Genomic DNA, 26693 nt, shown 5'->3' with positions numbered 1-26693 from the left:
GAACTTTCTTTAAGTAGTGTAGTGCCAGGTGTTTTAAAATGTAAACACATATTTGCTGTAATGTGCTTTTTTCAAAACTGCACATTTTAAACTTGTATAGTGAAGACAAATGCATGACACAACATTTATGAAACTATTTGGTTTGCTTTAAAATACAAAAAAAAGGCAAAGCCAGCTTCTCAGCACAACATGTCTTATCTTTTAAATCATACTGAATATACAGTATTAAATATGAACAAAGAACTCATGAAAATGAAGATTTATTTAATGATCATTTTTCTACTTAAAGGGAAATGCCTTACATTCTGTTCAAACACTGATTTTAATATGGGAAAAAAAAAATTACAATATACTTCAGTGAAGGAATATCAAGATGACCTTTGAGATATAATACATAAACAGGGAGGCAACACAGGAGCTGTAAAAAAATTCAATTAACTCTTAAAGTAATCATATACAATGCACAGACAATCTAAACAGTAACAAAACATGTATGCTTTAAGAAGACGGTTTCTTCCTGACAATAGATAGATAGATTTCATTCAGTTTGCAAGCATGCTGTATAGATGCTTGGATTAAGAGTATACTGTACAAAACAGACATGGATTGTACTCATCAGTATAAACATATACAAATATAAACAAAATACTCTTGTGAGAGCTAAAAACTACATTTATACTTAAAAAGGAGATATGCACTCGCTGTGACCAGTTCTGTTGTTCTGCTTTGCAATACTGAGAGTCAATATAGTTTTCAGATGGGTCGGTTTAGCTGGCGCTGTTCACGGTGAAGGGGGCTGCTTGCTGTAGTCCACCTGGTATCTGTGTACTGGGATCCCATTGACATGCACAGTCTCACGCGTGGTTTTGCATGGAACCATTTCCTCTTCCTCTTCCCCCATTAACCAGTCCTGTACCATGGTGTCCATCTCGCCAGTCACGTTCTGGGACAGCCACTTCTGATGCCACTCTCCGAAACGCTGGTGTTGGGTCTGTGCAACCATGTACTGGGACTGAAAGAGGTGCAGGGCAGTGTGTCAGTAACACTCCAACGGCTTTATACACTTCTATATAAACAGAACACCCTGTGAAACGTCACGGACTGGAGGGGTGTAATACTAATGTCACAATACCACATGCGTATCGTGGTTCGATATCTATCACAATACATGTACTGGCACCAAAGAGTCAACCTCAGAAACTGATTGACTAATCAACGCTTCAATTTCAAAGCAGCAGCAACAATCATATTTTAGTGTATACTAGAAATGAACTAGCAAAGCCAGTACTGTAATTGCATTCAGCTGTTTGAATTAAAATATTCCCAGAATATAAAACTTATGCTAAATAAAGTTAATACCAAGTTTCACCAAACTTTAATAAGGACCCACAAAATGTGATCTTAATGGGAGTGTCCGAACGGGTTATCTGGCCATTTGCATTCGGTGCAGTAGTATTTATTTAAATTCAAAATGAATTTTAAGAACTGGACAGAAGATACTGTAATAAGCTTTGCGTGTGAATATTAAGAAGCTCACCTTTCTGGCTTTCACCAGGGCTCCTCGTCTGTACATGTAGTCCTCCGAGTTCATAACGAACACCATTTTGTGTGTGTTCAGTTTGAACCTGCAGTCCAGATTGCTGGCACTCTCCACCCCCAGACCCAGCCGCCAGGCCCTCCTGCTCTTCATCGCAGTGATCTGTTTAATCTGCCACTTCCTGAACTTCCGAAGATTTCTGGAACAAAAAACAAGCACATTAAACAGGCATGCTTCAAAACTCAGACTGTAAATAGCAAGTCAAATGGTCTCAGATATGAGGCTTGAGGGTATAGAAGGGACAGCTTTGAGAAATTCCTAGCACAGAGTTGTCTCTAGAGATTGGTTTGTATGAGGTGCCCTACCTTGGTAGAAAGACAGGTTTGAAGTAGAATCCTTCCATGTGGTGACACTGGGCTGCTTCGGCACCCACATACTGCTCCATGTAACTTGCTAAGTGCTGAGAAAAGACGACTGCATTAGAACACACAGCTGCTTTAGGGGTGCACCGATATCATTAGAACACACAGCTGCTTTAGGGGTATAGCGATATCATTAGAACACACAGCTGCTGCTTCAGGGGTGCAGCGATATCATAAGAACACACAGTTGCTGCTTCAGGGGTACTTCTTAGTATCTGGTAACACTGAACAGCCGACTCCTTTACCTGCACATCAAGAGGGTCGTCTGTCTGGGACTCCTCGGTGTCGAGCAGTTCAATCGTCATGGTTACCTGGCCTTTACTCTGCATAAACATCACCTGTGACAGAAACACTGGCATTTCAGTTATAACATGCTGCAGGGGGCGGAGCTGCATTCAATTTACACTTACTGTAAAAATAACAAGCATTCTCATTCTTTGTATTTTCCATGATAAAGCCATAGCTATTAAACACTCAACAGTAATTAATTTAGAAATAGTAAAACTCAATACAGTCAATGACAACAATCAGCAAAGTCTTTCTCAATACCTTTCAAAATGTTTGTCCTTGAATTTATGAAGTTTGTTTTGGTATTTCTATTTGACACTGTTGTCTATGGGAACATGCCAAAATTCATACATTGATAAATTTATACTTTTATTTTAAAATCCTAATATTTGTATAATTAATAAAGTTCACTAATAAGGAACTCTACCAATCTGGTTCTTTTAAAAGGGATATCTTTTACAACCTGCATTTCTTACTTGAAGTGTATTATGTATACTGTTTGTGTGTAGACTCTGACAGGGTTTGGTAAATTGAACACGCACCTTGAAACAGTTCTCATCTGCCATAGTGCGCTCTGCTTTCCACTGGTAGCTGGTCTCCCAGCCTGCGCGCACACACTGAGACGTGAGGCTTCCCCCAGCCGCCCCTCGTCTCCGCTCGCTCAGATACAGCTCGACCACCTGCAGGCACACGTCATCGCTCACCAAGTGCTGCAGCTGCAGGGAGACATTCATTACGTCACAACCTGCAGCAGTACCTGTGTGCAGCGCAGCGCCGCAGTACCTGTGTGCAGCGCAGTGCCGCAGTACCTGTGTGCAGCGCTGCAGTACCCGTGCGCAGTAGCGCCGCAGTACCTGTGTGCAGCGCAGTGCCGCAGTACCTGTGTGCAGCGCTGCAGTACCCGTGCGTAGCGCAGCAGTACCTGTGTGCAGCGCAGTACCTATCTGCAGTGCAGTGCCGCAGTACCTGTGTGCAGCGCAGCGCCGCAGTACCTGTGTGCAGCGCAGTACCTGTGTGCAGCGCAGTGCCGCAGTACCTGTGTGCAGCGCAGTGCCGCAGTACCTGTGTGCAGCGCAGCCCTGCAGTACCTGTGTGCAGCGCAGCGCCGCAGTACCTGTGTGCAGTGCAGTACCTGTGCGCAGTGCTGCAGTACCTGCGTGCAGTGCCGCAGTACCCGTGTGCAGCGCTGCAGTACCCGTGTGCAGTGCAGTGCAGTGCTGCAGTACCGTGCAGCAGGGTTCAAAACCACATTCTGTATTTCCTTTTGTGTTTTAACACTAGCACCGCCATATCCGTTTTTTGAATGGCTTTTGCAATTCAGATTTAAATATTTTAATATACGTGCATGTCTGTTCTTAAGTGTTACTAAATATTTGAATTAAATACCCATACAGTGTTTCAGCTGCAGATTCGTAAAAATGAATAAGTTAGAAGCACTTGCTTCTTCAACTGCCAGACCCGCAGTTTTTGCGAAATATAGCCGACAATTTGTTCTGGGCTTTGTAATAAAATCAAAGTCATTGTGAAAGAAAGTATTATATACTCCTGTGTGCTGAAACTACACATCATATATTCTTCTTCTTCTTCTTCTTCTTATTCGTAGTAGTTATCACAAAATATACACACTGAATCACAACACAGTGTGATATAGCTATACTACTTTTTTCTTGTCTGCCTGTCCTCTGAATAGTTACCACCAACAGCTCAAGCTGTGCGAACCCCGTTGCACTCCACTCGGCTCCTTAGGCAGAACGACTCTACCACTCTGAGTGTGTACAGGTGTTTAAAAAAAGAAAAGTGCCTATTCTAAGCTCTCTGCACAAAGCAGTGACCATCGGGACTGATGCTAAATGAAAGCTATGAAGTACGGTGTGGATATACTGGATTGACTGGCATGCCTGTATTCTGTCAAAGGTGGTACTCACAGGTGGCCTGTGGATGTTTTTTTATAATGTTTTGCACCTGGCATCCATCAATGCTTTGGTTTTGTAGAAGGAGTGCAGCGGCAACCCAATCACTCGGAGGGATTTCATTTTGCAAGAGACACGAAAGCCGGCTGGCAAATGCCCCTCAACCTTCAGCCAGCGATGCGCCCACTGGCACACAGAATTAAAGACAATGCCAGGTTGCTAAATGCAATAAAAACAGAATTTTTGATGTCTGCGCCTGGTGTGAAAAGGCAGTCTGTGGTAAATGCACTGGTGCAGCTGATTCTAGTAAAGAATCTGAAGCAGACAAACCTGCACACTCACTTTGGTGTAAAATCTAAATCACACGGTATTTATAGCATTCTTTCTGATCCCCAGGGATGTGGCTACCACTGATAATGAGGACATTTCTAAAAAATGAACTGGAGTTGGTAATCGTAGGGTATATTTCACCACAGAGTGAAAATGCCATTTTCTTAATAATCTTTAGAAAGGTATAATACTGTATAGTGTCGCTGGATATTTGCCCTAACAGAAGCCTTAAAGTCATGTCAGTCTGCAAAGGGTCAGGGTGTTACATCTGTAGTGTTTTCAGAGCCGTTCCCCCCCGTTGTTGTGCAGAGCAGCTCCTGATCTCCTGCGCTGTTCTTTACCTGCCGGATGATGTTGTGTATAAGCTTATCGATGGTGAACCCCACGTAGGCGTGGATGGTGAACATCTCCCGCAGAGTGTCTTCATACTGCATGGAGTCGAGATTCCCATCGAGCAGGCTGCGCACCATGTGCAGGAAGGCAGGGTAGTACTCCTCCAGCTCCACCTCACCTAGCACAGCAGCAAGGGCACATGCAGAGAGAGAGAGAGAGAGAGAGAGAGAGAGAGAGAGACACACACACACACACACACACACACACACACGGTATCTATTAGAATATTACTACATAAAGAGAAACTTTGTATTTATAATGTACATCCGTACAAATACACTTATTAAAACATGAAATACCTCTCCCATAAGTAATGGCACAGATCAGGGGTTTTCAACTGTGGGTACGCAGGATGACTCAGAAATGCAAAAATATAAATGAAAGTAAAAGAAAATAATGAACTTGAATTGATTATTATTATTTTTTTTAATAAAAGTATTATATACACTCTCTAAACATATCTCTAAACCACTGCGCCCGACTATAGTTTCAAAACTATTTTCCACTATTTCCAATTCCCACTCTGATATCAGGGGTGGCTGCATTTTATTAACAGCAATAGCGCCTGGTGGAGTTTGTTTTTCGGCGTTTCAGAGTACATCCAGATCAAAAACCGATACATTTCTTTTGCAAGTAAGAAAAGGCGAAGGCAGAAAACACAAGAGAGTCTACAGAAAGTGCAAAGGGACAGAGTTACACTGAGTCCCTTCGGATCATTTTTATGTTGGCTTTAGTAAAACGCTTACCATTGTTAGTTGTTGTAGTTTTATCTTGAGGTTAATGTTTTTGATGTTGAAAACATTTTAAATGTCACACACTGTTATGCCGAGATGTGAAGTCAATGGTAACGTGATTACAGTGCAGACTGTGTCGGATCATTTATAATAACTTTGCTGAATAGAAAGCTAATATGGGTGATTAACAGTTACCAAAGAGATTCTCTTTGATTCTGTGCATCCAAAGATGTAATTAAAAGTTTTCAGAATTACTGTTTGGTATTGTGTCCTAAACCAGCAGTTTGTCAGTCCCAAACTTGACAAATTATATATTCAAATAAAAACGTGGAGCAAAATGAATCTGTGAATCAGATTATTCTGCCTTTTATTGTAACTGTCGTACCATTCAGTAGAGAGAGATTTGTAAAGGGCCAGGTGAGCTGAAACCTCCAGACAGAAGGGGTGCAGTTTTTAAAAAGGTTGGAAATCACCGAGACAGACAAATAAAAGCAGAACGACAGTTTGAAGTACTTGCTGTCTATTTGACCCCATTCAGACGGTTAACTACATTTCCACCATATTCTATTGTGCTGGGTATTTTGTTGATTACAATTTTTTTTAATAAACATTTTCAATAAACAGTTTGTCTACAGGACTGTTTAAGACATTGTAAAGATTAAAGACATACAGTAATGGCAGCTGGAAACACTGCAGTGTTCTTTATGGCATACTGTGTAACCAGACTCTTTCTTAGAACATTTCAATACAGCAACATGTAAACCTTCTACTCTGATCCTTTTGTTTGAAGTGATTTGAAGCAGGGTGGAAGTGTGCTGCATGACTAACAACGAAATATTAAGTGGGGTGCTATCAGGATCTTGTCCCCATTGACTTCCATTATATTCTAGCCAGGTCTTTTCAGTGTGGCGATAAGCAGTGTGTGGCTGTATTTGAAACCGTTAAGTGTGCCGTATGTATGGACACCTCCACTGTATCCATGTTGCTGGTAAACAATCCTTAGCGGCTTGTAATAATTATGACTTACACTCCTGAAACAAAGGAGAAAGCTCCGAAAGGCACTCACTTGGCTGCTTGAGTCTCAGCTCCATGGCCAGGTCGCTGATCTTCTCCTTGCGCCCATCTGCCAGCTCCTTCTCCCTCTCCTTGTCGGCGCGGTGCTGCAGGAGCTGCCTCTCTGCCTGCTGGTACACCCGGAGCAGCCGCGAGCACAGGATCTGGTGCAGCCGCAGGAAAAAGTACCAGTTGTTGTTCATGAAGATTAGATTGTAGACACCATCCATGTTCTTCTGATGCTCCGCCTCGCTGTCTCGCAGGTCCAGCTTCTCCCCCCCGAAGGCGCTGGTGCTGCGAGGAGAGCCGCAGCGCCTCCTCCTGGGCTCTCCGTTCAGCTCGGGCCCCCTGGCCGGGTCCTGGCTCTCGAGCTCCTCATCGGTGGAGTCCTCCGACTCGCTGAGCTCGCCCCGCTTGGAGAAGAAGAGGTCAGGGACGAAGTGCTGCAGGATCCTCTTGATGTGGTCCTTGTCTTCTTTCTGGATGGTGGGCTGGCGCTTCACGTGGTAGATGATGAGGGCAGCCGCGTCCTCCAGGATTTGCTTGTCCTCATACAGATAGACCATGTGCGGCTCGCTGCTGGTCAGGCTGCCCTCCTCTGCGCTCTGCTCCTGCCGCTGAACAAAAAACAATGTTATTATTAAACAGAAAAAATCTGTGTTAAGGATTTGCCAAAATCTTACCTTGCTGTAAAAAAATGTCATCCAGTGAGTAGAACACAACCTGCAAAAGTTGACATCTCTTCTAATAAAAACAGCGCCCTGCTCACGTTGTATTCAATTATATTGCTTATTTTCAAATAATAAATGTGTTGCTGCTATGCTTTAAAAAGAAGAGTGGATCTTGGTTCAGATTCATTTTCAAGGATGTTATGTTAAGCAGAAGTTGATGAGGCAATGATGAGGCAATGCCTGCCAACACCACTTACAAACAAAATGTCTTTCTCTGCCTCTACATATTATTGGATCGCTTATGTTGTATGGAAACATTTAGTAAGTGAAATACACTAAAAATAAATACATACATCCCTAAGGCATTCAGATTCCCGATGATGTGAAGTATAAAGCAGCAGTTTCTTGTTACGGAGGGAATATTTACACACAAACAGCATTAGAAGAGTGTTTGAACTGAACCACTGCATACAGTGTCTAACTGAACTGTGATGCAAGCTTCATCCGGGGCTGCAGTAGAACTGCATGGCTTTACACTTTCAGCAGGAGAACTGCTTCGTTGAGGGTAGGATTGCGTAGCTTGTGCTGTTGCGGCTCAATTCATTTGTGCTCACATTGGCTGAAGCGACCTAAGCTTTGTGTAATTCTTATAGAACAGATGTTTCAACATATGACATTTAAAATGTTCCTCTGGATGTCCTACCTCGTCATACACGCTTTCAATTTCATTGAGTAAACTTTTGGAGCGGAGAGCCTTGATGTCGTTCTGTTTGAAATGGACTCCCTGGTGGTCTAGGGATTTGAGGTACGCTTTCTCGTACTGCTCACGCCAGATCTTATTGAAGCCCTGCTGAGCCTCTCGCCACTCCTCCTCCTTCGCCTTCAATCTGAAACACCAACACAAGAGACTCTGCTGTAACCAATCCATGCATTTACAACGAAAAGGTTTCAAAGGGTTTTCATTGATTCATATTCAAACTCTTTGTACAGGACATGCATACTTAAAAGCAACTTATCTTAAAAGAGTGACCTTGTCTCGTTATCTTAAATAATATATTCATTTTGTTTAGATTCCCTTTTTATAGAATGTTATTTCCTGTCAACAACCAACCAGCTGCTTCCTGTTTTGATTGACATGCTTTCAGCCAGTAACGTGACCCAGAATACATTGCTGGGGTGAAATGTCCCAGGAAGTGCTACACAAACAGTCTTCTTTGAAGGCAAGGGAGAGACTAGTGCAGTACCATATATCTGTTTGAAATGAAAATATGTTTGTTATAACATAAAACTATATATAATCACATTGCAGCCCTATGCAAATTAACAGAAATGGGTATTTTTTACTGACTTATTCTTTCAGCTACAGTTCCTTTCCCCATACCCCTGAAGGGAATGGTCTCCCATGTGAATTCACCTCTTCAGTACCACAGGCACTGCATTGGCGGGGTTCTTCTTCAGCCCCTCTATGATCTCCGAGGCCTTGTCCCCGTAGATCCGGTACACGGCTCTGCGGTGGATCCCCTCAGACGTCCCGCCCAGGCACTCGTCCAAGCGGAACTTCTCCTGGTCCTCCGGGGACAGGCGGGACAGTTTCTTCTGAACACTTTCCAAAACACGGATCGTGGCAAGATTGGTCTCTAACACCACGTCCAGCTGAGGAAGAAGAAACTGACTTCATTACTCTGCTAGCAAGAACATCCTCCTAAACTGGGACCTGCTTGCTAATTGTACCAAACCGGTCTGTACTCACCAGGCATTATTTTGATTACAGGCCCTATTTTAACAAAACATCTGTAAAAAACGAAATACATTTATTAAGGTGTTCTAGACTGCTGGCATCTTTAGTTTCAATCCAGGGTGGATGAAGGAAACACATTAAATAATGAATGACAATTCATTAAACGTTAAATGTAAGCATGTATCGAATATTGAATTTTAGCATCAAATAATAAATAGTAGCATCAAATATTAAATTCCTGTATCAAATGTAAAATATTAACATCAAATAATAAATTAAGGATGCAAGTATTGAATGTTAAATACTACCACTGAATGTTAAATGCAACAGTAGAATGTTAAAAACTAGCATCAAACATTAAATATGAGCTTTATCCATTCCCAAACTGTCAATCAATCCCATCCATCCCTCCCATTCCCACCCCTTCCACATCGGGGAGATCGGTGCTCCTCCTTGTTACCTGTTAACCTGTTCAGCCAATGAGAGGCTTCGATTTTCAAACCGAAATATGGTAGCTGTCTTGCACTGTCTGTAGAAATTGAAAAGGGTTTTGTTGTTTTATCCGTTTTGTCTAGTCACAGTCTAATTTTTCTTTTGCTGGTGTCCGAGATAAAATACGACTGATGTGCACTCGCAGCAGTTGTCGGCTGCATTTTGCAATTTACTAACTTTTGACAGTACGGCGTGATTTGTTTGTGGTGTGTATAATCAGTTATAGTTTGTTTTCATTAAAAACGTCTTTCACATGCGCAGCTAAAACAATCTTTAAATAATGAATGCTTAATGTATTAACTATGGGACCTACCTGCTTATAAACGATTGTGCCGATTTCAAAGTAGGCTATTTTTATATATTTTTGGATTTTAAAACTTGAAAGTTGAAAGTAAACGATCAAGAAAGTTTTCACGAATGTTGTTGCTCTGTGGTTTGTGCTGTTATGTCTGGAATAAACACGAGTCGTGCAAATTATATAAAAAATGCACAACGTACTACATATAATGTTATTGTTTACAGATATTTGTTTATATATTTATTTATATACATATTGATTGATTGATGAATAGTTTCATGAAAAGTGAATAGTGGTTTTTAAGGCCTAGATGTCATTAGATAAGCAAATGAGGTTTCATTGTAAAGTACATTAAAATGACTGAGCTACAGTATGTGGAATAACATTCACACAGAGTAGAAAAGAGACTCCTCCCTACATCCCCACAATCTGACACTCCCAATAATCTATGCTAATAATGTTAACAGTGAATTTCAAACTTGAATTACATTTTCCAGAAATGTGAAACATGCAAGCGTGCCACACAGACACCCCAAAATCCCCCGGATATCCCAATCTCCATACTGACAGAGGCTCAGTATACCCCCACACTCTGATACTCACTAGTAGGTCCTTAACAAGTCTCATCAATACTGCACAAAGTTACCCATGAAACGCATGTTACCTCAAAGCGCTCATCTTCACAGCGGTGCAGCTGCTCCTCGTACGGGGTTTTCTTCGAGCTCACAAATGTTGAATCTTCAGACCAGGAGGGGAAAGAAACCCAGGTGTCGTTTAATACCTGTGCAAAGAGGATCATTGAGAGAGGAGTACGAGCGCACACACACACGCACGCACGCACGTCTCAACACCTGTCTGACCAACACTCATCAGCAGACCCCCTGATTCTAGAACAAGTAGCCTATGTCAGTAACACGGCTGTAAACTCAAAATTAGAGCAATCAGTATGATGATACAGTGCATGACCGTGACATATATGATCAGCGTGACAAAATAATATAGAATAAGAACTGTCAATGAAATGTTTAATCACACAAGTCGTTCTATATATGCAAAGACAGACAGATAGCTCTCAGAATGATATTATCAACAACTAATGTTAATATTAAGTTTCATGATGATCGGATAGGCAGTTCATTGGACATACAGCTATGGCCAAAAGTTTTGTACCATCCTATATAATTAATTAATTGGGTTTCATAAAGTTGAACGAAACCTGTGGCATAATGTTCTGTTAACATATTGAATTACATACTGCTTTGTAGTTTTCTGTATACTTAACAAACAACTGACAAATAGAAAAATGTGGCATTTTGAAATCCAACATGAAATTCTGTAAGTTATTATGGCTTCCAGTAGACTTTTGCAATATCATTTTGTAATTTATTTGATTACATGATGTTAAATAAAAGAGCTAAATTATGTTCATATAGTTTTTTTTCTTAATTATGATTAAACCTTTGGCCATAGCTGTAGGTGCATACGACTGCCTCCACTATCTCCCCTTCGTAGGGGATTTGAAAGAAGATACAGCTCTGCTGTGGGCTCCAGGCCTACCTCTTTGCAGATTGCAGTCCTGCCTGTGCATTTTGGCTGCTGGTAGGTTTTTGGCAGAGCCCTGTAACTGGAGCCCAGTCTTTTACAGGAAGCATAATCAATGTCTCTGCCATTGCCCTCTGTGTAGCGATCGGCCAGAAGGGTCGGCGCATGTGAAAGCTCTTTATCACCCAGGAAAGATTTGAACTGAGCAAAGAGTTCAGGGAATTTACTGTTAACAAAAAGCAGAATGCATTAGATCCCCACTCAAGACAGAATGCCTTTTTTCACTTCAGTATTAAAAGACATTTTCAGTATCAATTTATCAGTGTCAACAGTGCCTCGAACAATCAGCATCTCTCAAAGCTTAAAAAAAATAAAAAATACAGCACTTTAATATTCAATAGTTGTTATAAGTTGCGTGTAGGGAGTCATTTTGTACATTCAGCTCAGCTTCGTGGTCATCTCTCCCAAACTGCACAAGATGATATCTCTACAATAATAAATGACACTGCACATGACAAATTAATACAGTAAAATTAAGAAGATGAATAAATGTAACTATGCAGAGCGCGCTACTTCTGTACAGGCGACAATCTGATCCAATGACCCAGCGCTTCCATTCAGCAGTGTTCACAGCACACAAGCAACTCACCCCAGGAACGGAGTTACAAGCTGCAGGAGCTCAGCCCCAGACACCACCTCCTGGTTAAAGAGGGCAATGCAGCGCAGAAAGTTCTCATACACTTCCTGGCTCTTAAATAACCTCCGCACCTTTAAAAACAACAAAGAACATTCTCACACTCTTGTAAAACAGCCGGTTTGTCTGCTGTAACTTGTTTTACTGGCTGGAGTTACCCTTCATTGTTATTAACAGCACCTGTGATTATCTACCTTGTCAAAGAAAGTGAACTCCCGGAGAACACCGTGTTTTCCAGCAGACGCACACGACTGCTCTTTTGTACACAGCTTCATTTTTTTCTGAAAGAGAGAAATATAAATGGTCAGGACATTTCCACTCTATTGTCCTGATCAGTTATATGCCGACAATGAAATGATGAAAACCCTAAGTGACATGCAGACAGAAAGGCATGGTGCCTCCATCTACCCCAGACTGAGATACAATCAATACTGCTGCTTACAGTGTAACACTACAGTGCAGCAAAGTGCAGTGCAGGTCTGCATCCACCAACTACACTACACTACACTACACGTCTGTATCCACCTCCACTACACTACAGTGCAGGTCTGCATCCACCTCTACTACACTACAGGGCACGTCTGTGACCAGCAATGTCATCACGCCAGTCTCAGCCCCTCCTGAGAGACACTAGGCTCAGCGCCAGTCAATTTTTTTCTTCTTCAGCCTGCTGCGTGTAATGTATGCAGCGACCGCAGGTTGTAATGGATACATTTCCATTTCAGGGAACCATGGTTATGATAATAATATAACGTTCCCTTTCAAGTACGAAATGGATCCATTGCATAATGGGAAATTATACCCAAGCCGTCGCAAAGTGCATTACTCGCAGAACGACTTCAATCTGAAAGGGTCAGACAGGAAGGCTGCCACAATATAGATTATTTATTTATTACTTTTAGTACATAGCAGGAATCAATTCTCTGCAGGTGCTTCAGGTCTCCACATAGAAGCCGTTGTTAGCACTCTGGTCCCACAGCCAGAGTTTTGAGGATCCAGCACATTTAGTTTGTAAAGCCTTGTGAAAGTATGGGGCGTAGCCCATACTGCAGCATTGCAGATGGCAGTGACAGATACACCCTGGAACAATGCCCAAGAGGTACACATACCTCTTGTGGAGTGACAAGTGACCTTCACAGGAGGTGTAAGTTGGCTTGCTCATAAGTAATCTTGGCTGTCTCTGCAATCCAACCGGACAGCCTCTGCTTAGACAGGGCTTGACTGTGGGCTTTAGCTCCATAGCAGATGAACAGCTGTTCAGATTGCCTCCAACTTTTTGTTCTGTCAACATAATACGTTCACGCCCAAACAGGGCAAAGTGCATGGAGCTTACGCTCCCTATCCGACTGGAAAGGAGGGGAATGGAAAGCCTCCAGTTCCAATGATTGGTTGACGTGGGAGAAATACATTTGGGCAAGAAAGCACGGTTCCTGCGGAGCGTGACCTTGGTCCTAGACTCCGCGAAAGATAGACAAGCCACAGAAAAGGCTTGCATCTCACTCACATGCTTGGCAGAGGTGATGGCAAGCAAAAATGTCTTTAAAAGAGATGCTTCAGCTCAGCTGAATGCAGGGGCTCAAAGGGCGGGTTCAGGAGTCCCTCCAGCACTGCGTTCAGCCACCACTGAGGAACACTGTCCTTAAGGGGAGGGTGCAGCCTCTGAACCCCTTTCAAAAACTGCCCTGCCAGGAAGTGAGCTCCAGGGTAGCGAGTCAGTTTTAACATGGCAAGCTGAAATAGCTGCCAAATAGACCTTTTAATGTAGAGGAGGATTTCCCATCATCAAACTGGACCTGCAAAAATTGCAGCATAACTGTCACGGGATAGATCGTGTAGTCAAGCCCTTAGGGAAGCACCACATCTGAAAAATGCCCCATTTGTACCCATACTGGGAACGCATGGACGTCGCTCTGGCATTCGGCAAGGTGTCAATGACCCTGTTGGAAAACTCCAGACGGCTCAACGTTGCCATTCAGGGACCGACAGGCTCAATGGGTTGAGATGCCTGTCCAATGCACCCGACTGAGCAGGTGGCAGCTAAGAAGCTGCATCAGAAAAAAATCTCCAGAAAGAGTAAGGAGCTACTAATAGCATGCTGGCCCGGTCCTGTGTGATTTTCTCCAGACACAGCGAGAGCACAGAGAGCGGTGGGAAGGCATACAGCAGCTGCCTCGGCCACAGGTGTGCGAAGGCCTGTATCGCTTGTGGGTACCCAGCTCCTGTTATGGAGAATTAGCGGGGACAATGCCAAAAGAGGTTCACCACCTCGGGGTGAAGCCTCCATTCTGAGGCATTGGGAACTTAATAGGAGGTTCATCGCCCAGTTTATCACCCCGGGCAGGTGTACTGCTCACAGGGAGAGGATAGTGCACCCTGAGCAACAGCTTGCAGGCTACTCGATGGAGACTGGGGGACTGGAGGCCACCCTGGTGGTTTATATAAGCCACCACGGTAGTGTTGTCCATTTGGACAGGCACGTGTCTCCCTTGAACCTCGTGTAAAAAAAAAAAAAAGCTAGTTAAACTGCCTGTAGTTCCAAACCATTGTGGAGTGCCAGTCTACACAGCGCCCCAGCCCGGGCTGGACCTGTTTGTGGTGAGGCCTCCTTTTTGGTGGCATTGCCCAACACTAGCCAAGAGGCAGATGGATAGGCTGTTTGCACCAACAGAGTGCCTTTAGACAGTGATGAATACCGTGAATGGGCAGTCGCAGTTCAATGCAGGCTGGAAAAGCCCTGCTGTTGAACTAGGCTTGCACAGGGTACACGCTCAGGAGACCGAAAGGCAGAGTCTGAGAAGCTGCCGTCCTCAAGCCCAGAAGTTCTGGAACGTCATACCACGAGAGCTCTGCTGAGCTGAATAGCTCTAAACAGGCGGCTATTCTCTGCACTCTGCCGTCCGACAGAGTTGACAGCATGGACCGGGAGTCCAAGCACACTCCTAGACAGGAGGCTAAGACAGAGTGGACAGCATGGACCGGGAGTCCAAGCACACTCCTAGACAGGAGGCTAAGACAGAGTGGACAGCATGGACCGGGAGTCCAAGCACACTCCTAGACAGGAGGCTAAGACAGAGTGGACAGCATGGACCGGGAGTCCAAGCACACTCCTAGACAGGAGGCTAAGACAGTTACATGTGAGTGTCTGCTTGAGCTGAAGACTGGGCACAATGAACCAGTCGTCCAAAAAAAGACTATGATACCTTTGCGTTTCAATGTGACAGTGTAACTTCCCTGCACTTCGAAAAGGCATGGGGAGCTACAGAAAGGCCAAACAGCAAGACCCTGAACTCATATGCTGTTCGCTGAAAGGCTAACTGCAAATACTTAACCCTTTGCGGTCCTATGTAGGGCCAGGTCCGACATTATCATTTTCCCTTTCCGGTCCAATGTTGGACCCTACCCGACATCATCGAAAAGACGTAAAGCACAGGTCTCTAGTCGTTTTTTTCTCCGGAAAAAGCTGAGAGTACCATTCAATGGCCGAGTGAGACCGATAGGAGCCGAATGAAACCGAAAAAAAGGGGGCGTGTGAGTAATAGCCCTAGCAGCTGCATCACAGAGACAAGCAGACATAAACAAAGCAGGTAGCTGCTTCCGCATCCAGAGCTCAAAGAATATCACAGACATTTGCAGAGCTTTTTGAGATGTTATAGTAATAAAATAATGACTTGGATCGCATTATTGAGGAGTGATAAAACGAGTGATCAGGAGAGGATTTATCAGTATGCACGTCTACAAAGAGGTATGTGAAAAATAAAGCGAGCACAGGCGAGGCATGGCTGGAGATGCTGTACTGATGTCGCTTAGCATTGCAATGCCCTTAAAACCAGTTTTACACGGAAAAAAATAAAATTTAAACAGCGTGTGTGAAAATAAAATGGGACCTGACAAATGGCCCTGATGCCTGACAGGCGCTGAATAAATGGACTGCAAAGGGTTAAGTGTGCCAGTTTTTATAGGCATCCTTGAGGTCCACCATGGTTAACTAATCGCCTGGCCTGAATGACTGCAACAGCTGTTGCATTGTCAACATTTTGAACCCTGGTCAGTAGCAGATAGGAACCAGGACTGTACTGTAACGATACGCGGGTCTGATGGTACCGGTTCGGTGCCTGTAGCACCGGGTTGGTACAGTAGTGCACAGTACTGTTGCTGCCCTCAAGGGGCATCTGCTCAAGCAGCAACGCTGCTGTGCAGTAATGCAACAGGGCGGATCTGTAGACCAGGGCACCTGCAAGACCACAGTGGCCTCTTGGTCAATGGCATAAGCTCTGCTATTACAGGGAGAGCTTAACTGCAGGGGATGTGGTATCTGACTCCACATCCTCAGACAGGAACGCCAGCTCCAAGAGACACACAGAGCCTTGCAGGAATGCGGCCAAAACTCGCAGAAAGCAATTTAATAAAGACAGCAACTGGGCTGTCAACAGACAGGCAGGCTGGCTTTGCATGTATCACAGGGATAAAACCCAGGCATAATGCAAATAGCAAGCAATGTACAATAAGAAAGCAATGGTGTTTGGTACCAGGCTGGTGCCTGCAGCACGGCAGGTACATTAGTGTGCAATGGGGTTTACACCTCCCCTACGCTCCCCTGCCATTCTAGACCACGCCCCAGCCGAGGCTGGACACGCAAGCTCAAGAGCTGTAACTTTCTGTAACAGGTCTGACACAGTAGACAGTACTTGTATAAAAAATCCTGTTGTCTCAACAACACAAGCAGCATCGCCGTTGTACAATATGTTAAAGAAAAAAAAAAAAGAAAAACAACCGGGTCTGCTGATACTGGACCAGGGATGGTACTGTTTAACCTTGGTTACTTCTTTTATTTTTATTTTGTATAGGTTACCTACAGTTATCTGTGCAGGCTGATGGAACAGCTGCAATTACAGGCAGACCACAGGGTACTGTCACAAGACAAGGTGCAATGCACAGGACCTGGATCTACCACTACTAAGTGCAGCGCACGGGGTGATGCACGGACCGGTGTAGTGCACGTCTTGGTACAAGTGCAATGTATGGGCACAGGCAGGTATACAAGCGGTACCGGTAAGCAATGCAGGGGCCGATGCGGTACCAGTCGGTGCTGGTTCACTGCAAGGGCCGGGTAGTGGTGACTAATGTACGGGCTGGTGCTGCTGGTGCATGCTGTACAAGCCGGGGGCAGAGTGGTGGTAACAGGAGGGGCTAAAAGCAACCACACAGACCCCTGACAACAACAATAGGAGTACCGCAGCAGAGCCTGCGTGTGCCCGCCTGATTGCCTGAGCTAAAACTCCTTCACAGCGAGGTGCTTAAAAGCTGCCCACCACTGCAGCATGAACACAGAGATCAGCTCTCCAATTGGAAGGCTCCTGCCAACGGATCTGTCAGTGTAGCCGGCCAGCTGAGCACCAGAGTGTCTGTCCAGGAGCGCGAGTCAGCAAACACAATTTGGTTCCAGAAAATGCTGCTGGCTGAAAATATCAGCAACTCACATAGTGCACCTGGAAAAGAAAAGCAGCAGAGGAAGTGACACACAGGCAGTTCCTACCACTATACAAATAATCCAGTAACAAGACACTGTACAAAATAACACATACTATACACAATACACAAGTGCGCACACTAGCGTGAGCCCAGGCCAGACAGTGCTAATACAAGACTATCTGAGCCCAGATAACTTGAAAAATCTCCTCAGAGATACAACTCCAACCGGAGTGAACCGTGACACAGAGAGGAGGGTGAAATGATCTGCAGGGGGAGGTTCAGGCAAGCCGTAGGCTCCCTGCGTGCCACAAGGCCACGTACGGACTCACAAAACACACTCAAAACCTCTGGGGAAAAAAGCTTAAATTATAAAATAATTCAGTGATTAATTCCTCAAGAAAACATACAATCGAATTATATAAGTTAAAAAACTTAGCCTTTGATTAATCTGTTTGAAAAGATTAACCTTTCTGCAGCTTGCTCGAATCAGCCTGAAAAGAAAATGGCGCTGATAAACCATCACCACAGAGCCTAGTCTCTTCCAGTTTAAGCCTAGTTTAAATTGAAGTGTTATTTGGCATCCAGGAGGGGCGGAGACTGTCGTGATAACGTAGCCGGTCACTGCGTGACAGCTTCGGCAAGTCTCAGAATTAACTTGTTATGTAATGGATACATTTCGTACTTGAAAAGGGAAACTTTTATCTACACTAAGGGCCTTGGCTTCCTGGAACAGTGCTTTCAGACACAATGCGCTCCTACCATTGAAGTGCTAATCTAGGGTTTGATTCTCCATTATGAATGCGCCTGCAAGCACCGCTGTCTGCAAAAGCACTACAAATGCTTTCCCACTGGAATACAGGATTTCCACAGAGCAGTGGGTACATGTCTTCTGTGCCAGAACTCTGTACCCTTTCTCAATTAGACAGCAACAGCAATCAATATATTTGCATGATTAATAAACAATAAGACAATTCCAGTGGCCTCAAATATCATAAACAGATGCATCCGGACGTTAACATCACTACTGTCTCTGAACAGCACTGTATTGAGGTTTTTATGAACACAGTCTTGGACAGCTAGGCTACCCCCCCAGCCTGTGGTAAACTGTCCTGTTTTGTGTAGTGTCTCACAGCAGCAGACACTGTAACCAGCTGAAAAATATGAAGCACTTGTGATCTAGACTCTGCCGAATATGCACCGGTTCTGTGCATATAAAAACAGCATAGAAAAAGTTTCATTTTATAGGGTTGGGAATAAAGATGAGTATAGTATCACCATGTAGCTCTCCCCCACTCCCACTCGCACTCCCACAGATCGCTAACCCTTTCAGTGGATAAAAGGTTTTGACTGGAATTACCTTAACCTGAGGCATCAGCATTGGTCGAACTCTCTTTCTACTGTGTTTCGAAATGTCTTCTCCCTCTTCCATTTTCTTGAAGTGATCTTTTCCTGTCAACCCGCTCCCAGTAAACTGAAAACAAACAATGTTAATGTAATTGCTGCAGCAACAAGACAGAATGGGAGTGCTGCTGTACTGAGCCATGTCCCTGGGAGACAGGACTGGATTTAGCTCAGCTGTGTGTGTGCTTGCTTACTCCCCAAGCCCTACTGGAGAGCAGGGTTTGGATCTCAGGTTAGAAATTAAGAGTGATCGCACGATTTCAACTTCCAGACGAGATCAAGGGGCCAGATAGTGGTAGTGTAGTGCAAGAGACAACACTATCTTTTTTTTTTTTTGTCCAATTTTGTCCAAATCATGTTCACTGCACACAACACCTTATAACAGCTCAGGAGAATTAAGGGTTAGTGGCGTCCTCCGATCCCCAAGCCAATCGCCTCTTTACACCCAGGAGCTCCACAGTAGGACTAACACACAGTTATAATCAGAGCAGGCCAGACACGTGCCAGGGATGGTTTAGACAGTTATAATCAGAGCAGGACAGACACGTGCCAGGGATGGTTTAGACAGTTATAATCAGAGCAGGACAGACACGTACCAGGGATCGTTTAGCGTCAGGGAGGAACTGTCCGAACTCTGAGAGCAAGTCCTCTTGTCCTTTAAAGAGACTGGCTACTTTAGAGAAAACCCCATCCTCTGTCATTCCACTGCCAGCTCTTCCCTTGGACTCCTTCACATCTAACTGTTCTTTCTGACAAAACCAAGACAGACAATGAAAAGTATTCACCGCGTTAGTACAACAGGGGTGGAAATAACACTCCCACTGCAAAGCTGTTTCAGAAATTCCAGATTGTGTTACTTGGTAGTTAATTGAGCTTGTAGTAAAACCTGGAATGGACCCGACTGCTATGCAATGGTAGCCTTATTTCCATCCCTGTAAAATAAAAAGAAACATTCTTTATCTGTAAAATGATTGCTTGTTCTCTATATACTAGTGCTGGGTGTTTATTTCACTTAGGATTTGGTTTCTTTGCATCTTTTTGATGAATTATAAATTCACTTGCATGAACAAATGACATTTTTTTGCTACCAAATATATTTCAATAATTCCCTGTTTAACTATTCAAATGCATGTCCAGCACTATTAATGTATTTATTTTGTAGATGCAGCTATAAAATCACACTCTTGCAGTTAAACCGATAACTTAAATAGCTACTATTGCACAATGTACTGTACAAAAAGAAAGTCGCACCATGCCGAGTAGTTCTGTTGCTTCAATACTGAGTTAGAGTTTCTCCAAACTGTGTTTACTTTATGCTTGTCTGGTGACTCTGAAGTGCCAGACTGAACATGTTCCCTTCCTCTGCAGAGTAGGTGGGATGGAGCTGAAATTCATTCTCCACACAAGCGTGGAGCGGCAGAACCCAGCACCACTCAGAATGCTGCTCTCACCAGAACACAGGAAAACTTACTGAACTGGGAGAACTGGGGGCACACAACACTATGTATTATCTACCTACCTGCTGATACATCTCAAAACATTTTTTGTTTCTTCAAATGTCCAATCTAAACCTGTAAGTGATCATTATTAGCACACAAATAAGGCCAGTTTCCTGTATATGAAAAGGTCAAGGCTGGTTTTAACAAGTACAGTATTTATAAACAACCCTGCCATGTACAATTCTGTACACTATAGCTGATCTATGCATCTCCTTGTTATTTGATGCTAAACATTTAACACTGTGGAAACTATTGAAGGGAGTGGTAAATGTACCCCTTAGTGTTACAGTGCAATTAAATAATTGTAACCAACTACATTGATCTGTGTTGGACACCAGTAACCTGCACTCTTCTTAACACATACTGGCTACAGAACCCTCTTCAGTACTTACAAGCAGCACATGACATTGCCTTTGCTGTGTCCCTATGCACATGACATTGCCTTTGCTGGGTCCATATAGCAGTGTTGCATTTTTAAACAGTAGACTCTGTTTAAATTTTTAAGTAGGGCTTTTGAGTTTCGGTTTTAACCGGTAAATGGTGACCCCCCCCCCCCCCCCCCCCCATACAAAAAAAAGCAATCTGTGTATATCCAATAAACACTGGAAACGGTTACTCAAGTCACACTGACTTGACCCCTTTCCCCGTAAAAAAAATTAATGAAAATAAAATACAACTTTCCCCAGTGCTGTTGGGCAATGTCCCGCCTTCCTGACTTGTATCTCGCACTGATTTGTTCCGAGTACTTTAAACCCACCCCAACTACTGAGTGGCAGCAAATTGCCACATTTCTATTGTAGTGCAAGATTTAAAATGAGATTACAATTAGAAACAGAGGATTGATTACTTGTGCCTTTTCATAGCTGAACAAGCAAAGTGTTTAAAGTAAAATTTCAGTTTTCGTTTGCTTGTTCAGCTACAAAAAGGCACAAGTAAACCTCACGTTACTTTATGAAAACGTGTCGATGGCCACCGTTTATTGTGAAGAAACGGCAATGGCAACGAATGAAAAAAGAAACTAAATAAAATGCAGCGTCGACTTAATATTTATTTTGGGACTAAACAAAACAATGTTTAACTTGAAGTGTTATTTATTTTGGGACTAAACACAATAACGTTTAACTTGAAGTGTTATTTATTTTGGGAATACACAAAACAACGTCTAAATTGAAGTGTTATTTGGCATCCTTTGTTCAGTATCTAATTCACTTGGGTAACATGTAAGGCCTGCACAACTTATTCTTTATTTCTACGATATTTTTTTTACTTTAACGTATTATATATTGTAAGGACTTGCTATAAAATAAAGGCACACACACAGGGGCCACACCCCCTGCCCCTGTTGCAGTCTGCCTGCATTCTGTGCAATTAATGGCTTTTATTATTTTTTGAAAAATGAGCTAATATCCAAACATGAAAGTCCCATGTTCGTCCCAGTACTTGTGTGTGTGTGTGTGTGTGTGTGTATATATATATATATATATATATATATATATATATATATATACACACACACACACACACACAGTACTGTGCAAAAGTTTTAGGCAGGTGTGAAAAAATGCTGTAATGTAAGAATTCTTTCATAAATAGACATCTTAATAGATTATATTTATCAATAACTAAATGCAAAGTGAGTGAACAGAAGAAAAATCTACATCAAATCAATATTTGGTGTGACCACTCTATGCCTTCAAAAACAGCAGGTACACTTGCACACAGTTTTTGAAGGAACTGGGAGAACTAACCACAGTTCTTCTGTGGATTTAGGCAGCCTCAGTTGTCTTCTCTCTCTTCATGTAATCCCAGACATACTCGATGATGCTGAGATCAGGGCTCTGTGGGGGCCATACCATCACTTCCAGGACTCCTTGTTCTTCTTTACGCTGAAGATAGTTCTTAATGACTTTCGCTGTATGTTTGGGGTTGTTGTCATGCTGCAGAATAAATTTGGGGCCAATCAGATGCTTCCCTGATGGTATTGCATGATTGATAAGTATCTGCCTGTACTTCTCAGCATTGAGGAGACCATTAACTCTGACCAAATCCCCAACTCCATTTGCAGAAATGCAGCCCCAAACTTGCAAGGAACCTCCATCATGCTTCACTGTTGCCTGCATACACTCATTTGTGTACCGCTCTCCAGCCCTTCGGCAAACAAACCGTACCTTCTGCTACAGACAAATATATCAAATTTTAACTCATCAGTCCAGAGCACCTGTTGTCATTTTTCTGCACCCCAGTTCCTGTGTTTTCGTGCACAGTTGAGTCGCTTGGCCTTGTTTCCACGTCGGAGGTATGGCTTTTTGGCTGCAAGTCTTCCATGAAGGCCACTTCTGACCAGACTTCTCCGGACAGTAGATGGGTGTGAGCTGATGGCATTGCTGGACATCTTCCGATTGCGAAGGGAAGTAAGCATGATGTGTCTTTCATCTGCTGCAGTAAGTTTCCTTGGCCGACCACTGCGTCTACGGTCCTCAACGTTGCTTGTTTCTCTGTGCTTCTTCAAAAGAGCTTGGACAGCACATCTGGAAACCCCTGTCTGCCTTGAAATTTCTGCCTGGGAGAGACCTTGCTGATGCAGTATAACTACCTTGTGATTTGTTGCTGTGCTCAGTCTTGCCATGGTGTATGACTTTTGACAGTAAACTGTCTTCAGCAACCTCACCTTGTTAGCTGAGTTTGGCTGTTCCTCACCCAGTTTTATTCCTCCTACATAGCTGTTTCTGTTTCAGTTAATGATTGTGTTTCAACCTACATATTGAATTGATGATCATTAGCACCTGTTTGGTATAATTGTTTAATCATACACCTGACTATATGCCTACAAAATCCCTGACTTTGTGCAAGTGTACCTAGAAGAACTGATGCTGTTTTGAAGGCAAAGGGTGGTCACACCAAATATGGATTTGATTTTGATTTTTCTTCTGTTCACTCACTTTGCATTTAGTTAATTGATAAATATAATCTATTAACATGTCTATTTTTTAAAGCATTCTTACTTTACAGCTTTTTTTCACACCTGCCTAAAACTTTTGCATAGTACTGTACATATTTTTTTTTTTTTTTTTCTGGGGATTCCAGTGTATCCAGATCACGCTCCCTCCTGCAACAATGCTAGTGCTCTGATTGAAATGAGTGATGTATTGTGGTAACAGAAAACCAACACTGATCTTTTTCTCCTGATGCACGTTCCCAAATTGATTTACCTATGATGTGTGAACAAAAATATCAAAACAAATCGGGATCATGTTGAGAAATATATTGCTGCAATATGCACAACATAGCATACAGCAAAGACAACACAATGTGTTTCTTGTGAACACTGCAGACGCTTTTGAACACTTCAGTCAGGGGCACACAGTGAAAGGGATAATAAATGCAAACATTTGTACCTGGTAGGTGTGGAGTATCTCCAGAAAAGACCTGTATATTTCGGGGTGGTCGAGAAAGCGGTTCTTGATTTTATTGACGTAACTGATGGCACTGTCAAACTCGATGGGGCTGGGGTCTGGACTGGGAGATGTGGCGCTGGGCTGGGGGAGAGGCAGTGTTGGGGGTGGGGGCTGGCTCTCCTTCTCCTTGCTAAGGGGAGGGGAGGTGAGCTTCCGCTGGTATTCTGTAGGGCTGCACACGGAGTTGGTCCCCTCGCTGTGGCTGCAGGCGGTGTCGTTGAGGGTGGAAGCTGCGGCAGACAGAACAGGGGCAGCAGCAGCAGCATTCTTTACAGGACTAGGAGACACCTGTAACGAAATGTGAAATCATTTTCTGGAAAGTCAGTGGGACTTTTTACCCCGGGGGCTCCACAGTTGATGTGAGCTACTGGCCCCTGGAAGACAAAGGCCAGCCCTGCAGGAGTCTGCTTGAGCGCCTGGCCAGTAGGGTCCACTGGCACAGTGAAGTGAAACAGTCCCTGTGGTTGTACCTCACTAACCTAGTGCCAGAGACTGTGCTCCCTGTTGAATCCCAAGCAAAGACCTCCGACTTCACACAGTCCTGACTATGACCCCCTGCACACCACGCGGCCGTGTCTTTACCAGGGAAGACCCCTGGGAACCAATGCGCTTCCCTGACCATGTGACTCCCTCTGCATACCACACAGCCGTGCCTTTACCAGGGGAGACTTTTAGTAATTTCAGTAAATCTTATAGAATATGTTTTACCATCACTTCATAGATCTCTCGATTTCCACTGTAAGAAACACATTATGGTAAACGTGTATTTGAAAAAGCCATTAATAAACTTAATTTACTGATTCAGAGATGGAAATAAGAAACCTATTGCATAGCAGTTTCACCCATTCCAGGATTTAATACCAGCCAGATTAGTCACAGTGTTGAGGTAACAAGCTCAAAGAATGGATCAAACTGCTGCGCAATTGCAGCCTTTTTTGAATCGCAGTGATCTCTCCTTGAAGAAATCTTTGAGATATACCAGGAGTACCAAGCACTTTATATTCGTTTTCTCAAGGAGTCTTCCACCCACCTGGGCTGACAGAGGAGACTGCAGAGAGACGACTCCGTTCTTGGGAATTTCAATCCGATATCCTGGAGGGAGGAAGGCATTGAATCCCAGCACAAGGTCGGGATGCCCGTGGAATAGCTGAGAAACTCGGCTGATCACACCGGGTGTGTCGATGCTTAAAAACAAACACATGAATTAAAAGATGTTTTACTGGCCACGGTTATTAAACAATCTGCCAATTGCAGTGACAAATGTGCTTCACTATTAAACTCTCAATAGTGCTGAATTTATAAATACTAAAAAGACACAAAAGCGTACAGAACACCCAGCAAAGTTTACCAGAGAAACATTACCTTTGTTGTATCTGTACTGTCTGTATCGCAGCATTATATTTTGTAACATACTGCCGACGGAAATTTCTAATCACACATCATGGATCGTAAATCAACTGGGCAATACATTTCTCAGCATTCACACGGGAGCGTTCACCAGGAGAATGAACAATCTCTAAGGATCGCAGTGTATCCAGATCACGCTCCCTCCTGCAACAACGCTGCTTTTCTACTCCCACAACACGCCACTCATTTCAATCCCCAGCATTGTTGCAGGAGGGAGCCTGATCTGGAGACACCGTTGGGTTTAGAAGAAACAATCTTCCTCCTGGCGATTGTTCCTGAGCAAAACTTAAAAAGAACAGCAGCTACAAATCTCTACTTTAATTAATGTATCTAATGTGTTTCTTGTAAACACTGCCGGGGGTTGAGATCAGTGAAAAACCAGCTCACAATGGGGACCTGACCATGAAGGCTCAAACTACAGCAAAGACAAGAAATAATTAACATCCATCATAAAAAAAATAAAAACACCAGGCTTCACTTACTTGGGGAGATTTATATTACTGTAACAGGGTACGTAATCACTCATACACTAGTTAAGATCAGGGTTTTATTTCACTTGCATACAAATTGGTATAAAATATTATTGTCTATCAGTAATTTATAACAAAACCATATTAATATTCTGATAAAACCGACACCCGAGTGGAAAGCCCTTTCTGAGGTGGACTGTTACATACAAGCCTGGAGAGTCAGCCCCTGCCCCCAGCACTGCCTCCTATTCAAATGATTGTAGACAACTGAAGAATGTCCTAAATCTGTTCTACACTTCCATTCGCAGTATAGGGCTCAAACACATAAATGAACACTGCACTGACAAACATGCACTTCCATTTGCAAACCCCTGGCACTACAATAGGTTAAAGAAATGTGTCAGTTTCCATGCCTTATTCTCAGTCTATTGCACTTGCACCTGCTGAGTCATTTCACCAGTCAATAAGGGAGCAGTTGGTTGGCTAATGACAGGCTAGAAGCTATTAAAGGGGTATTTTATCATCTTATCTTTTACAATTTCTCTAAGTTGTTTTGTACATTATCATTTGTACCAATAAAGCGCTTTGAGGCAATTTATCGTGAAAGGCACTGTACAGAAATAAAGATTGATTGATTGATTATTAAAGTGGTCAAATTTCACTCTCCAGGTGACCAAGGAAGTGCATCAAAATCTGAAAGCATGGCTTGCAAAAAGAGATTTATTAACCTTGTGTAGAACTAGATATTGTGTTCTACAATGAAAATGCAAGTGCTTCTTTCAAAACTGCACATTTACATAAATGGAATTACACAACAGGTACGATGTATGGAATGCATGTGTTAGCTAAAATCACTAAGTTTTAACTGTGTTTTTTGACCCCTCATCCCT

General features: G+C 43.3%; 1 protein-coding gene across 1 annotated transcript in view; it reads right to left on the bottom strand.

The window, feature by feature from the left end:
- Window positions 1-244: 244 nt before the first annotated feature.
- Window positions 245-26693, bottom strand: part of LOC121301434 (paired amphipathic helix protein Sin3b-like) — a 35831-nt gene continuing 9382 nt past the window's right edge. The window contains exons 3-19 of the mRNA XM_041230827.1: window positions 24957-25110; window positions 23867-24214; window positions 19569-19721; window positions 18929-19042; window positions 12297-12383; window positions 12058-12176; window positions 11424-11634; window positions 10531-10647; window positions 8753-8991; window positions 8042-8225; window positions 6681-7284; window positions 4829-4998; window positions 2790-2963; window positions 2205-2297; window positions 1903-1997; window positions 1538-1736; window positions 245-1012 (exon numbers count right to left, since the gene is read on the bottom strand). Coding sequence (XP_041086761.1) covers window positions 782-1012; window positions 1538-1736; window positions 1903-1997; window positions 2205-2297; window positions 2790-2963; window positions 4829-4998; window positions 6681-7284; window positions 8042-8225; window positions 8753-8991; window positions 10531-10647; window positions 11424-11634; window positions 12058-12176; window positions 12297-12383; window positions 18929-19042; window positions 19569-19721; window positions 23867-24214; window positions 24957-25110 — 3292 coding nt within the window. The 3' untranslated portion in view covers window positions 245-781. The remainder of the gene's footprint in view (window positions 1013-1537; window positions 1737-1902; window positions 1998-2204; window positions 2298-2789; window positions 2964-4828; window positions 4999-6680; window positions 7285-8041; window positions 8226-8752; window positions 8992-10530; window positions 10648-11423; window positions 11635-12057; window positions 12177-12296; window positions 12384-18928; window positions 19043-19568; window positions 19722-23866; window positions 24215-24956; window positions 25111-26693) is intronic.

Source organism: Polyodon spathula, chromosome 27, assembly GCF_017654505.1.
Source record: "Polyodon spathula isolate WHYD16114869_AA chromosome 27, ASM1765450v1, whole genome shotgun sequence".
Lineage (NCBI taxonomy): Eukaryota > Metazoa > Chordata > Actinopteri > Acipenseriformes > Polyodontidae > Polyodon > Polyodon spathula.
The sequence above is the reverse complement of the archived record's forward strand: the minus strand, read 5'-3'. Positions and strand labels throughout refer to the sequence as shown.